Source organism: Sceloporus undulatus, chromosome 2 (assembly GCF_019175285.1).
Source record: "Sceloporus undulatus isolate JIND9_A2432 ecotype Alabama chromosome 2, SceUnd_v1.1, whole genome shotgun sequence".
Classification (NCBI taxonomy): domain Eukaryota; kingdom Metazoa; phylum Chordata; class Lepidosauria; order Squamata; family Phrynosomatidae; genus Sceloporus; species Sceloporus undulatus.
Window position 1 is genome coordinate 133243030 of NC_056523.1, and position 15247 is coordinate 133258276.

Here is a 15247-nt window from a genome sequence, read left to right on the forward strand (position 1 = left end):
CTAACATGGCATTGACATCGGTGGGTGGGGGTGGAGAAGAAGAAGACGAAAAAGTGCGTAATGTACTTGGGTGAAGTGCTTTTTTTAAAGGGAGGGAATGGAAGACAATGCTATTTTGATCCAGGGGGACCAGGCGTCCTCCATTGTCAGGGCATGGAAATTCCAGGAGGAATTTCCAAATGTCCTCCATGTTGAGCATGGCTAAGGAGCACGACCTTGTCTGTACACGGGCATGTTTAGCTTCTGTTTGGTCGCATCCTCCATTCTGATGGAATGTCCTCCATCCCAACCTCTTGCCCAGGAACATTCCAGAACATCCCCCCTTTGAGCATGGCCAAGAAGCATGCGTGTGTGTGTGTGTATATATCTTTTCTGGGGGCCTCTCCTGCCCTGTCCTGGGACGACCTCCATCCCTACCCTTCGGCCCTCCATTCGAAGAAGTCCCCCATTCTGGAGGTGCTTTGCTTTTGGGTCACCTCCTCCCTTCTGGCCTCTTCATCGGAGGCAGCCAACCACCACCATCAGGTCCTCTCCTGCAGGTCCTCTTGGTCCCATTGGGTGCCTTTGGAGAGAGAGAGAGAGAGAGAGAGAGAGAGAGAGAGAGAGAGAGAGAGAGGTCTGTCTGTCTGTCTTTCTAGCGGAGGGGTGTTGTGTGTTGTGTGTGTGTGTCTGTTGTGTGTGTGTTGGAGGGCGGGCTGAGGGCCTGGCCCGGGGGCGGGGCGGCCTCCAATCCTCCACTCGGGCTTTTGGGGAGGAGAGGAGGAGGAGGAGGAAGAAGAGCACTGCTTCCTCCTGCTGCTGCTGCTGCTGCTTTGGGCACCTGTTGGAGCCGGAGCCTGCTGCTGCTGCTGGTTGCCTGGGGCTGGGAGTCCTGGGGCTGCCGCGGGCGATGCCTCCTCCTCCCCTGCAGCCGGGGGCGCGATGCCGGGCCCTGTACCCCTTCTCCGGAGAGCGGCACCGGCAGGGGCTGCGCTTCGCCGCCGGGGAGATGCTGACCGTCCTGCAGGCGGGGCCCGAGGGCGGATGGTGGGAAGGCGAGAGCGCCCAGGGGCTCCGCGGCTGGTTCCCGGCCAGCTACGTCCAGCTGCTCGAGGTGAGTCGGGCATCCCTCCCCTGCCCCGAGCCCCCGAAGCCCAAGGCCCCTTGCTCCACCTGGGAGCCTTGGGCAGTACAGTAGTGCCCCCAGGAGCCGGGCATGGAGGACGTCAATAAGAAGAAGGGCATAAGAAGAATCAGACATCTGGAAGCCGGGCTTTTGGGGTGGGTTCTTCGGACCAGGTCCGGTGCTAAGTTTCTGGCTGCAGCCGTGGATCTGTCTGCGCCTCTGGAGAGAAGGGGGCCTCTGGGGAGCCCCTCTTCCAAGGAGGCCAGCCGCAGCTGCTGGGCGAACGGCCTCGGGGGGGGGGGCCCTGCCCCCCAGCAGCCCCCCCGAAGCCTGGGCCCGCCCCCCCCCCCCCGAAAGGCCGGGCCTGGCAAGGGCTGAAAAGCCCCCGGAGGAAAGGGAAGCCAAACAGGGGCAGATGCAGGACATGGAGCCCAGGGAGGCGGAAAACCCTCCCCAGAAAGGGCAAAGCCTGCTGCTCCAGCCTGCTTCAAATGTAGGGCAGTTGGGGAGTTCTCCTGGACCGAAGGTGGACCTGGAGGACCTTCCAAACTAAGAGCAACACTAGTAGTAGAGGAGGAGGAGGAGGAGGAGAACCCGGCTAGAGAAGAACTAAAGGCGCTGGAAGAAACCTCAACCCGCGCTTCTCAAAGTGGAGGACATGCGGAAACTCCTCCCGGACAGGAAGGTTGGGATGGAGGACGCGTCCTGGAAAAGGAGGACGGCCCGGTGGGAAGGCCCGAGTCCCTCGGGCGGGCGAGGGCTGAGTTCGAGTGCTGCGGGGGTGGTTCCCTCCTGGGCTTGGTCCCTTCGGGAGGAAGGGGCCCTCTCCCTGGCTCTGAGGCACCTTGCCCTCTCCCCCCCCCCCATGGGCCTGGCTGGGAGGGAGGGGGCTGAGGGAGAGCGGAGCCCCCAGGGCTGGAGGGGAGAGGGGAGGGTTGTGGGAGTCCTGATGGTAGTAGTAGTGGGGGTCCTCCTTGTGGCCTGGGAAGCGTAGGTCTCCCGGCCACCTTCCTCTTCGGCCTTGTGGCGGGTAGACTGGCGCAGGCTGTGGCCGCCGGATGCCTGGGGGGAGCATGAGTTAGATGATCAGGTTGAAGAGCCAGTTTGGTTTGGGTGGCTGGCTGGGGTGGTCTCCCCCTTGGCCTGGGGGCACTTTTCCCTCCCCTCCGGAGGGGACTAGCAGCCAGTCCCTTGGGCCCCTCTTCCCTTCTCTGCCTGGGGAGGCGCTTGTGCCTCAGGGCCCTCCCCCCCCTTCCCCCGAGGCCTGGAGGTGGGCTGCTGCTTTCTGCTAGCTCCAAACACACATGAAGGAAGCGTTCCTTCCGTGGAAGAAAACTGGGCTGAAGAGCCAACTCGTCACATGCTGAGATGAGTAACTCTCCCTTTCCACACAGGAACAGAGAGAGGGAAGCTTGCCTTCTTCTGAGTCAGACCATCCTTGAGTCCAGCTAGCTCCCTGTGGTCCACACACACAAACCCTGGCTGCCCAGGGCTTCAGGAAGGGCTTTTGGAAGGGGGCTAGGCAGAAGAGCCCAGCTTCCTTCACCCGCAACTTGGGGGGTGGATTTGGTGTGCCTTCCCGTTGTTTCTGACTTATGGCAACCCTGAGGTGACCCTATCATGGGGTTTTGTTGGCAGGATTTGTTTAGAGATGTGCCTTTGAGAGTGCACATTACCCAAGGTCACCCCATGGGTTGCCATGGCCAAGTAGGGAATCAAACCCTGGTCTCCAGAGCTGTAGCCCAGCACTCAGACCACTACCCCATGCTGGCTCTCTCTTTCCTAGCCTTCTGGGTCTGCAACTCCCCTACTGCTGAGTGTTGAAGACAATATTGAGCTCTGTAGACCCACTCAGTAAACCCTTCCCACTGGATAACTTGAAATAAGGGGGGTTGCCATTTTCCAGTGAGAATGAACTTTCCTGCGCAAGAGTCTTTATAGGTGTCCACCTCAGTATCTTACTGGCTTAGGGCCACTCATGGTCCTTGGAAGGGGGGTCAGGGAGGCTTGGGTACCTCCCCTCAAGACAATTTTAGACAAGGTTGAGCCCCCCGCCCCCCCAGTGATCAGGCAAAATCACTGATCTAGACTGTATTTAATGATCAAACCCCGAGAAATAGTGAACCCTCCCGGCGATAATAAACGCTGACCTGCTACATTGAACACATAAAGGGCACCCGTCAGTATACAAACTGTCTGTAAGAGTCATAGAATTGGAATTGAATTGAGCCCCATGCTCAATTCAAGATCTCCAGCTTGAGCATCCCCAGCAGGTAGCTGCCTAGCCTCTATTTGGAGATATCCAGAGAAGGAGATCCCACCAATTGGTCCCATTTATCTCAGCCTAAATCTGTCCTCCTATAACGTAAAACCATTAGACTTGGTTCTACTCTCAGAGGCAGCAGTGAATAAGCCAGCACTCTCCTCTTTGCGGCAGCCCTTGAGGTAATTAAATATCAGATCACTTTTCAGGCTGCTGTAACCTGCCTTGATCTTAGGAAAGGCAGGCTAAAAATACAGTTTTTATTATTATATTTATTATTATTCTCTTTACCAACCTGAATATGCCCAGCTCCTTCAACCACTCTTCATATGTTTTGTTCTTCAGACCTCTTACCATTTTCACTGCCCTTTCCATAATCTTCATAGTTAGGGAGATTGGTAATGAATGAGAAAAGCAATTTGCCCTCCAGCTGAAAGTAGTCAAAATTACTAACAACCTGCCTGCCAGTTTGGAGCCTCCTACCTAAAAAAACCCAGGGGACATGATTTGCTATTGTTCAGGATGGCTGTACTTGTTTATCAGAGGCCTCTGTGGGTGCTCTTTCTGGCAAGCTTCCCGTGGGCAACTGGTTGGCAGCTGTATGAACAGGATGCTAGACTAGGTAGGCCTTTAGTCTGGTCTGATTCTTCATGGTGTGTGGGACATCTTACATTCTGTGGCTATGACTTCAGTGTAATCAAATGACTTTCTTTAAAAAAACAGCAACTCCAAATCCAAATTTGTCTGCATTAATCATAAATTCCCAATGTCTAGCCTTCTGTTAAAAGATAGCAAGGTTTACACAGTCCACTCCACTGAGCTGAGGGGGAGTTGAGGAGAGTAGGGAAGAGATTGCGTGAAGCTGTGCTAAGCCCATGCAACATATATTACAATTAAAATGCATGAACTTTCATTTTGGCAGGATTTATGTCTTAAATAATCGGCACTGCACAGTTCATGCACTACAGTGCTGCACCAGTACAGTGAATGGTGTTAATGTAATATGGTCCCATAGCAACTCTGAGCCGGTCTCATAATTTATATGTTTATTAGTCTGATGTTGTCACTGATTGCTTAGGAAGGCTGTTGGGAAAATTTTCATCTTGGTATGAGACAGTCTAACATAAAAAGAGTCCTGCTGGATCAGAACAAAAGCTTAGCTTCTCCAGCTTTCTTACCCCACAGTATCTAATCCAGTCTTTCTTTCCCCACAGCAGCCAACCCATTACCTGTGGGGAGTTTTCTATCGGATGCATTTGTGGGGAGCTTAGAATTAGGAAGTGAGCAGCCTCCCATTCCTGTTTCCCAGCAACTGGGATGGAGGATGTTGTCTCCAGCAACACCCCAGATTCCACTTAGAAGGCTTTCCAGATGTTGTGTCTAAATGCATTTTAACCATTGTTTCTGGACCACAAATGTCTTTGGCACAGAAAAACTGTCAGGCTCACACATCGACATGATATTCAGAACCAGAAGTGTTTCAAAGCAGACCTGTCGAATACTCACTTTCCTATCTGTGTTATTAAGGGATTTGAGGACCTGTCAGCAAAAAAAAAAAAAAGGTCAAATTCTGCTACCAAGAAATGTAAGATATTTTAGGCCTCTGTGGTGATACTGGACAAGCCAAGAGAGAGAGAGAGAGAGAGGAAGAATCTGACTGTAACATAAAATACAAAACTGGTTCTGACTGCAAAATACAGCTTAACTGGTCATTATGAAAAGTGGGTATTTGAAACATTGGGACAGACATCGGGAAGTGCAGAATGGGTCTGTAGATTTTACTGAGATGCTGAAATACACATCTGTAAGGGCCAAACTATAATGCTGTTCAGAACAAGTTTATATATAGCCATGTGCATGGTCACCTGTGGTGAATTGCCTTCAAACAACCTGGCAGAATCTTCTGTATGAACTAGAAAAGAGAGAATTCTTTTTCCCATTCAGATTGTCAGCATGCCATAAATAACTAAAAAGGATATGTATGAATAGTTGTTCCTGTACCATTCTTGGAGTGCTGCTGGCCTTGGAGAATCAAAAGCAAACTTAATAATGGGTACTGCCATCAAGATAAGCATGGCATCTTAGTGCTGTACATTCTACCTTCAGTTTTCTTCCACTCCATAGGCTAACAAAAGCCCTTGAATGGATAGGTCAGAATACAGAGAAGAGTTATGTTTTATGGCTGCTGCCACATAATTAATGCAGTTTGACACAACTTTAACTGCCATAGCTCTGTCCTACGGAATCCTGGGATATGTAGTTTGTTGTAGCGCCTGAGCTTTCTCATAAAAGTTATATATTTCACAAAATTACAAATCCCAGAATGCCATAGCATTGAGCCATGGCAGTTAAAGCAGTGTCAAACTGCATTAATGTGCAGTGAAGATGTAGCTTGAATTTGTATACTGTCAGTTGATTAGCATCCAAATGTGAACTTGCAGCATATACTTGAGACTGTTCTCTTTTTTCAAGTAGTTGTTTGTGTTTCTTTCTATTTTATGCATTTGTTTTTAATAGGATTTCTGTGTAGGGGTGCAAATAATGCTGATCACAGGTGGCGCCTACCTGTGATATGAGTGCTCATGAGCAATGGGCTGGGCTGTGTACAGATAGTGCTTTTCGAATTTCTGCCACCTGAAAAAGAGCAGAGTCATTTTCTCACTGCAAATAATCGCTAGACTAAGGACTCAGTCATACTACACCATTATAGCACTATCATTCCACTTTAGTTAGTGGCCATGGCTTCACCCAATGGAGTCTTCATGGGTCTTACAGTTCTTTCCCACAAATGCCAGTCCCAGGGTGGCACCATACTGTAGAATCATATTGCTATAATTGTGTGAAGTAAAAAGGGCCCTAAGCTGTTGTGCTCATTCTTCAAAGCTTCTGGAGATTGTATCCATCCCTGTTCATGTGCACATTATGTCCCTGTCTATCTGTCCATCTACCTATTTTTCTTTTTCCACATGGAAAGCTAGAAATGAGAAAAGAAAAGCAGCATGGGTATTGTGTGATGAGACATCACTACAATGGTGTTCTCAGTAGACTGTGTTTTGAAGAAATATCCTGGATATCATGCACACGAAGTGGTCTCAGGGTAAAGAGAAATTTTGCCTGCATGAGTTTGGCTTTATTTTTTCAAACCAGAATTGGATTTATTTCTCTCTGCTTATTTTTGTTGCTTACATCCATAAGGTGGGAGAGCGTGCTGCTGCACAAATATGAAGTGCGTTTTACAAACCCTTGAAGTGTTCTTGGAGTGCAACCGTAGAACCTTTAGCTGTTGACAGTTTGCAGAGGTGTATATACATGAAACAGAGTTCTCCCTGGGCTCAGGTTTTGGTAACGCTGAAACAGTTGCACCTTTATATTTGTACATGTTTTTCAAACATAAAACAACCAAACCCTGAATAGTCCTGAGTGCCAAGTTGTAAAGGATACTTAAGAAGGTATATAGGTCCTTTATCATACGAAGGGTATTTTTCCCAGTTCACTCCCTTTCCTGTTTTTAAAAGCTTAAAACCCTTTTGCTACAGCAGCAGTAACACATCTCTGTATTACAGCTCCCTGTTGACCATGCTTCTGAAGTGGTTTCTGTGTCTTGTTTGTTTGCCTATCAGAGTATAATTGCTCTCAATGAGTTTGTTCCTGTTAAGCCTGTTTGAGATGATAGTGTAATAGACATTACCCTATTTATGCTCTTAGGCTTCCAGATTCATACATGGTTGTTGGCTAATTAGAATTGCATAGAAAATCTAGGGGATTACTTTAATCATATGGTAAAACAGCTGTGCATGTGGAGAAGGGGGGACAAAACTATGTGCTGTGATTGTGTGTTCTAAATCAGGTATGTCTTCAGGCCTGTGTTAATCTGTTTATGTCTGTTTTCATAGGCAAAGTGGATCCTAACCTTTTAAAACTAATCCATCTTTCTAAGGATACGGTAATATTATGGAATGGGAGTTGGCCTGGATGTAATCTCTTGAGTTACTCAAATCCTGTGATTCTTGATTTTAGGATTAAAGTTTGGGCAGGAGTAGGACTGGTGGAGATTATCTCCATGGCTTTTTGGCAGAGTGGCCAAGTATACTTTCATTATTAAGAAGGTTGCTCTCAATAGCTGGACTCCTCTGGAAGGAAGAGGACCATTTCGGAATGGGGGATTAGTGAATTCATCTTGGTTCAAGGCCAGGAACTAGAAAGCAGGGCTATTGAAATCAATGATGTGAACAGCTTCCACATGCTGAGTCCAAGGTGTGAGGAATATATATGGAGTCTGGCTTAGAGGGTCATTTTCTCTGACTATTTGCTCAGAGAGAGATGAATGTGATGGCTTTGGCAGAAATATAAGAATCCTAGCTCTTAGTTTGCATAGGTTTCTAGCACTCATGAGAGCAGAGAAGGTCTTGTTAAACTGATTGCAAACAGAATGAGCCTTGTGTTAAAGGGACAGGATAGAATGCTCTGCCAGATACACCACAAACTGGTTTACTAACACCACCTTTGCATAAATGTGTGGTTCACCAAAGGAGTCACTGTTGTACACAGTGGAGGAGTCTGCCCAAGCCTCTGGCCAGAGACAATGATATTTATTCAGTTAAAGATTTATAAGAAAAACATTATTGTCCATCAGTTGCTGCCATCAAACATAATGGTTTTTAGTGCATTCCAGTGTGGTGCTGACTCCCTACTCCCCCAGGTCCCATGGGTCCTGCCCAAAATGGTGGACAGAGCTTTCCATCTCATGTTTTGGCTGGGAACATGGGTTTTTTTCTCCCCTTCCCCTCATAGAGAGGGAAGAGAAGAGTGAAGTCCTGTGAGCTGGTGCTTGCTGTTTTCAGCTGAGAAAACAGCTAGCTTTGCTCTTCCTACCCTTTCTCAGTGTGGGGAAGGAGAAAGGAAGCCAGGAAGGGCATCTCTGCCATTTTCAGACCATGGCTGAAGTTGTGTTTGTGTATGGGGAGGGGAGAATTATCTTCAGCCTAGTTTGCAGTGTCTAAATGCCCTAAAGGCTCCAGATCCTATATGATCTTGGAAGGTAAGCAGGACCAGCCCTGGTTATTACTTGGATGAGAGCCCACCACTGAATACCAGGTGCAATGGACTTTACTTCAGAGGAAGGAATTGGTGAAACTACTTCGGAGTATTCCTAGCCTGAGAAAAACCCTATGACATTCATGGGCTCACTATAGGTGAACAGGTGACTTGAAGGCAATACACACACTTGTAGGAGCAATACTTGGATGAAGGCTCTAGGGAAAGGATGGCTTTGGTCAGCAGGGCTCTACAGGTAGATAGGGGAAACTTTGTGGGCTGGATTAGTCCTGTACATGAGAGACACCCCCCGCCATAATGTGCAATAAGAACATGTTATGGTGAGGCTTGGGCTTGTGTGTTCTCCCACCTGTCTCCTATAAAATTAGGTAAAAGTATCATTAGTGTTCTCAGTATGCAACATGTAAATGTGAACTTCTGAGTACTGAGTTGGGGCTACCAGAAGATAGTTTACTGCCTGAGGCAAAGGACAGGATGATGTCTCCTGCCTGCTGTATGGCCAGAAGCCAAGTGGGCTTTCAATTGAATCATCTGTTGATGTTGGTGATGAGGTGGATGTAGTGGAGTAGTTTAGAGAGTTCGGGTGGGTGCTGTACTCCCACAGAAGAAGCAGCCACAAGGATGGCCCTGCTGTGCCTTAGCACTTGCTGCCTGAAATGATCACCTTGCTATACTAAATGATAGGTTTGGCCCTAGGATATCTGTAGTGCCTGAACTTTGTGAAGATGTATTTCACCATTCAAGTCACTATGGTGTAGTGGTTTGAGTGTTGGACTGAGACTCTGAGACCATGGTTTGAATCCCCACTCGGCTCTGGAAACATACTGGGTAACCTTGGGCAAATCATACTCTCATCCTCAGAGGAAGGCAAAGGCAAACCCTCTCTGAACAAATATTGCCAAGAAAACCCTGTGATAGTTTTGCCTTGAGTTGCCATAAGTTGGAAACGACTTAATGGTACACAACAATAATGACAAATTTCACCTTTCATTGGGAGATCAAAGTGTTTAAACCAGTGCTCCTCAGTCTTTGCTCCCCACATGTTGGGACTTCACCTTTCAGAAATCCTGGATCATTATATAAGCTGGCTGCAGGGAACTTGTCTAAAGTGTCTGGAAGACAAAACAATGAGAACTACAGTGGGCCCTTAGTATCTGCTGGGGTTTGGTTCCAGGACCCATTGTGGATACTAAAATCCATTGATACTCAAGTCCCATTATATACAATGGCATAACAAAATAGTGTCCCTTATATAAAATTTGCTTTTTGGATTTTTAAAATTATTTTAAAGCCATGAGTTAATAGATGTAGAGTCCATGGATACGGAGGGTCGACTGTGTTGGTTTAGAATTGTAATGAGGGAATTGGACTCGGAAGCAAAATGAATACAGTAATTTTTAAAGCAAATTTTACTGAAACACCTCCAACTGAAAAGAAGGGGGAGATGAGTTATCAGGTATATGTATGAGAAAAACAGGATTATTCAAGATGTACAGAGCCAAGTGTAGTATAGGTGCTTTCACAGTTCTGCCCTTATAATCTCTCCTCCCTCTTTCCGTGGCCTATTCTGTTTGTCTGCCTTTCTGCTAGCAGCCCAGCCCCCTCTAAATCATTCTGTCTTCTTAAACTTGTATCAGCTAAACAAACAAACAAACAAACAAACAAAATAAAGCACATTTGAGGGAGAAGGAGACAAAAGTCCAGTCTGCTGCTTTACGATGGGGACCCTGTGCTTTCCTATCCATCCCATTTAAATAGTTAGCAAAGCTTAGAAGGGAATACAGTAAGGGTGCTCCATATCAAAAATACACGCAGAATAAATGATTCCATTTTCTTTGCACTAAACTACTTATGGCACTTCTCCAAGTTGTGAGAAGATGTTTGCATAATAACGTCCATTTCACTATTCAGGAATTAGCAAATTCATTTTCTGTGCATCCTTTGGGAGCACTTATGCCTGCATGGTGGTCAAGAGTCCTGCCCCAGCATGTGTGATGACTTCTGGCTCTTTCTTACAGGCAAGCCAGTTGCCAGAAAAGTTGAGTTGGGGTGGCCTGTGTGGAATGAAGTGTGGGCAACAGAGTTCAGTCAAAAGCAGATGAGCCACAAGACATATAAATACAGTGTCTTTACATATGCATGGTATACATATGGGCACAGGGAGGCCAGGTACACACTGTTGAGTTCAGTAGCCAAATTGTTACTCTGTTTGGAAGGGAAACCAAAGGAAAAGTTGGAGTGGCCAAGCTCTATGCACTCTCATGGCTATGGGTCTGCTTAGTCCTTATGTTAAAAATCACCTTCCTTAATGTGTCCCCCCCCCCCCCCCATTGTAACTCCCATCATTCTTTGCCTGCATGGTCAATGGAGTTGTGCCCCAACACATCGACAGGGGCAGTGTGACCCTTTTGGTGCTTTTAGACCTCTCAGCAGCTTTTGATACGATAGATCATGGCATCCTCTTGGATTGCCTGAGGGGGCTGGGAATTAGAGGCACTGCATTGCAGTGGTTCCGTTCCTTTCTCTTGGGCAGATCCCAGAGGGTGATGCTTGGGGACAGTTGCTCCAGTAGGAGGGAGCTCACCTGTGGTGTTCCACAGGGTGCTATTCTGTCCCCGATGTTATTTAACATCTATATGAAGCCGCTGGGCGAGATCATTTGGAGTTAAGGTGCTGGGTGTTATCAGTATGCTGATGACACCCAAATCTATTTCTCCATGTTTCATTCGTCAGCCTTGAATTCTGATGGTGTCTCCTCTCTCATTGAATGTCTTCAGGCAGTAATGGGCTGGATGAGGAAAAACAGATTGAGGCTGAATCCAGACAAAACGGAAATGCTCACGGTAGCTGCCCCGAAACCAAGAATTGGGTTGCAACCTCCGGTCCTAGGTGGGGTCACACTCTCCATCAAGGACTGTGTTCGCAGTCTGGGGGTGCTCCTTGACTCGTCGCTCCTGATGTCGAACCAGGTAAATGCGACAGTCAGGAGCGCCTGTTATCAGCTTCGGCTGATACACCAGCTGCGCCCTTTTCTGGAAGTAAGGGATCTTGAGACTGTTGTGCACACGCTGGTAACCTCACGTCTAGACTTCTGTAATGTGCTCTACATGGGGCTACCCTTGTGCTTGGTCCGGAAACTGCAACTAGTACAGAATATGGCAGCCAGAGTAATTTCTGAAACATCCAGGAGGGACCATATTACCCCGGTTCTAAAGTCCCTCCACTGGCTGCCCATTAGCTTCCAGACCCAGTACAAGGTGTTGGTTATCACCTTTAAAGCCCTAAATGGTTTGGGTCCAAACTATCTTCGGGACCGCCTTCTCCCCTATAATCCTCCCCAAGCACTCCGCTCCTCTGAGAGAGGCCTACTTCAGTCCCAAATATCTAGGCTTTCGACTACCTCCCAGAGGGCGTTTTCCATCATTGCCCCCAAACTGTGGGAGGGCCTGCTGGATGAGATCCGTCTACTTACATCCTTAGACAGCTTTAAAAAGGCTGTTAAGATGGATCTCTTCCGCCAGGCCTTCCCAGAATAGAGAACCCGGCCTCAGAAAAACGTCTGGGAATAAGATACTGCCGCTCCCATTGATTGCTTGCTGAGTGATGTTGTTGACCTTCTGGTCAGTTTTTAACTTGTTGGTTTTTGTTTGTTTGTTTGTTTGTTTTTGAATTTTGCATTGGATTTAATACTTTTTAAGGGGGGGAGGGCACCAGGGATTTTATATGTGCTGTATTTTTAACTTTGTTAGCCACCCCGATTGTTCTCAGAGGGGCGGGATACAAATAAAATCATCATCATCATCATCATCATCATCATCATCATCATCATCATCGAGTGCCAGTTTGGGGAAGGCTGGGATAAGAAGTGAGATGCAGTGGAAAGATAAAGTAAAGCTTTATATGGGTTTGGTCTTCTCTAGTTTATACCAGGAGAAACATCCTCGCTCTATAGAAGAATGCAATGCAAAAGGTACACAAGTGGTATAAAACTTTACTGTATAGCTATTGTGATAAATTTACTGTATGTTTATGCAGTGCAGTGCAGTATGTGTTGAATTGGAAGTCAGGGCTATGGTGTACAGTGGGACTTACTCCCATATAAATGGCTACAGGCCTAGGGCAGGGTTTCTGCTTAATTTTTGTGTTTTGGTAGTTGATTTTTAAAGTTTGACATACCAGCTGTAGGCCATACTGTTGCCTAGTATGGCTCAGTGTTTTCTTTATGTGCATTAGATGCTAGGTTGGTGATGTTCGCACAAGATTAATATTTTAGGACAGATTATTTGGATGCATATATCAATTGGTTTTTCCTCTCTCTCCTTTTGAACTAACTTTGAGAAATCACTTATGTAAAGAAACAGCAGCCAATGTAAATTTTTTCTTCACTGAAAAGTGCTAGGACTTTTTATAGCTGCTGTCACCTCCCTTAGTTGCAGATCTCTCTTATGAAGCATAATGTGTCATTCCAATACTGAAGGAGACAGCTTGGGAATTGGAGATTCTGCCAGCACCCATCCATTCGCTGAGTGTGGTTGTCGTCTTCAGTGGGTTTCAGTTTAGTTTTATAACAGGCTTGGGGGAAAAATAGATTTTAAAAAATTCTGCTTGTAAGGCATCTAAGAGATCAGTTATTTTCTATATGCTGCTCACCCACCAGTGCAAATTACGTGTTTTATCTTACCATGCCTATATTAAGACATTAGAGTTACTTATTCATGTATTATCACTGTACACAATGCAGTTTTTCCCTGAAATGAGAAGATAGACAGCTCTGTGATTCTGCTGCGCCGTGATATGTGGTAAGAGAAACCATGAACTTACACTTTAGTGCCTTTCTGTCCAGCTCAACTGGTTGTAATGGCAGGGGTGGGCAGAGCTAGGCTATGCTAGGCAGATCTAAAGGCTTGCAGCAGGTTATGCTTTATTTTTCAATAGAACCCCAGAGTCCTGCTTAGAAGAAAGAACAAGATTTGGCAGATGCAGAAATGCACAAGGGCTTTTTAGAGCACATGCTAAGCTTAGAAATTTGTTTTCAGAACCAGAGTGGGAGCTTTCACACACAGGTCTGTTCCTAGCCATCTTGATTTTAACAGCCTAATTTAGGATAGAGGCAAAGCCTTTTTGTTGTTCCTGTTGTTTAACCATTGGGAGTGGGAATCGCTTGGAGATCAACTGCAAATTACCTAGAGATCTGTTAGTACCTCTGACTGTGCCTGGTGTAGAATCCACTCCACAGCAGATAAGCTTAGGTGTGGGACCCTATTTGCCAAGTCAAAGTGTGTGGATTCATTAGCACAGAGGAAAGTATATAATCTTATAGCATATATAGAATATGTCTTGAGCATTCAAATGGGATCTTTCTATTTGGTCTTGTAAATGCAAACAGTCTCTGGGCTGCAAAACTTAAGGGATTGTTACTGCAAAAAGATGTGTTATCAGAATGGTATCCCTTTAGTAACCTTGCATTTATCTTGGCATATACTAGGTTCACACTGTGAAGTGAACAAGAAAAAACTCTGGAAGGTTTTTTGTTGCTGTTTACATTGGAAGAGGCTTTGTGACACCTGTGCAATAGCTCTGAGTTTGTGAAGATCTGGATTTAGGCAGAAAAGTCTATTCTGCCAGCTGTCTTTGGTCTCAAAATGTGACCCTTGCTGAATTGCTCTAGATTTCTTTATTTGTCTTAATAATAATGGAAGACTGTACAGTAATTGTCTAGTGAAGATGCAATGACAGTGGTGTAAACAGTACTGAAAAAATGTACAGCAATTAGGTTATGATTTATTAGAGGTGTTCAAATGTAGACCAGTGCTGAAATTACCCTTCTCACTTGGAGGTTATGCTGTTTAAGGTGGGTTATAGTTACTGAATTAGGAGGGACAGGCAACTATAAAGGTTCAGAGGCAAAGTGTGCTCTTGGTATCTGTTGGGGTATGGTTACAGCTCCCCCCCCCCCCCCCCCCCCCCCGAGTACTAAAATCTGTGGATGCTCAAGTCCTATTAAATACAGTGGTGTAGTAAAATGGTGTCACTTATATAAAATGGCAAAAATTCAAGGCTTACTTTTTGGAATTTTGTAAAAAAAAATTTTTTTTAACCTGTGGATGGTTGAATCCATAGATGCAGAATCTGGGGATTTAGAGGCTGACTGTACTCCATTTTTTAGTCTTTCTAGTCAATAAAACTATGGCTGCATCCACACTGCAAAAATAACCCAGTTTGTAACACTTTAACTGCCAGGGCTCAATGAAATGGAATTTGGGGATTTGTAGTTTGTTTTAGCACCAGAGTTCTCTGAGAGAGAGAAGGCTAAATGTCTCACAAAACCACAGTTCCCAGAATTTGCAGGTGTCTGGTTCTGGAGAATAAAAAGGCAGGTTTTGCTGGCCACTAGTCGTTTTTTGCATGCAACAAAAGAATTTGTGCTTAAAGCCTTATCTATCTTGGAACATGAAGGCTAGGTTTTTGCTACCTGTTTTGCCAGTGAGTTTTAAACTTTTGCTGCAGTCCCTTTTTCGGAGACCTTTGTTTTCTGAAGTTAGGCAACTCTTGAGAGACACTCTTTGTCAGTGGAATCCCACCCCAAGCAGGCTTGCTCTGGAGCTTTGTGTTCTTTGGCCTGCTGAGTGAAGACTTGTTTGTTTGTTTGTTTATGTAAGTATTTATTTATTTAAATATGTATTTATAGCCAGCCTTTTCCTCCAAACTGGGGCACAAAGTGGCTTACGCTAATTACTGCAGATTAAAAACAAATGTCACTTAAAAATATGCAAAAAAAAAAAAAGGATTATTAAAATAAAGGCCAAGATTTTGTATCATCTAAA

General features: G+C 45.9%; 1 protein-coding gene across 5 annotated transcripts in view; it reads left to right on the top strand.

Moving 5' to 3' along the window:
- Positions 1-807: 807 nt before the first annotated feature.
- GAS7 (growth arrest specific 7) overlaps positions 808-15247 on the top strand; it is a 194629-nt gene continuing 180189 nt past the window's right edge. Inside the window, exon 1 of one of the 5 annotated variants that reach the window (XM_042449525.1) lies at positions 808-1093. In XM_042449525.1, the coding sequence (XP_042305459.1) occupies positions 890-1093 (204 nt within the window). In that variant the 5' untranslated portion in view covers positions 808-889. Of the gene's footprint in view, positions 1094-1754; positions 1791-13204; positions 13223-15247 lie in introns of those variants that run through there. The other 4 variants (XM_042449526.1, XM_042449527.1, XM_042449530.1 and 1 more) reach the window with 4 other exon arrangements.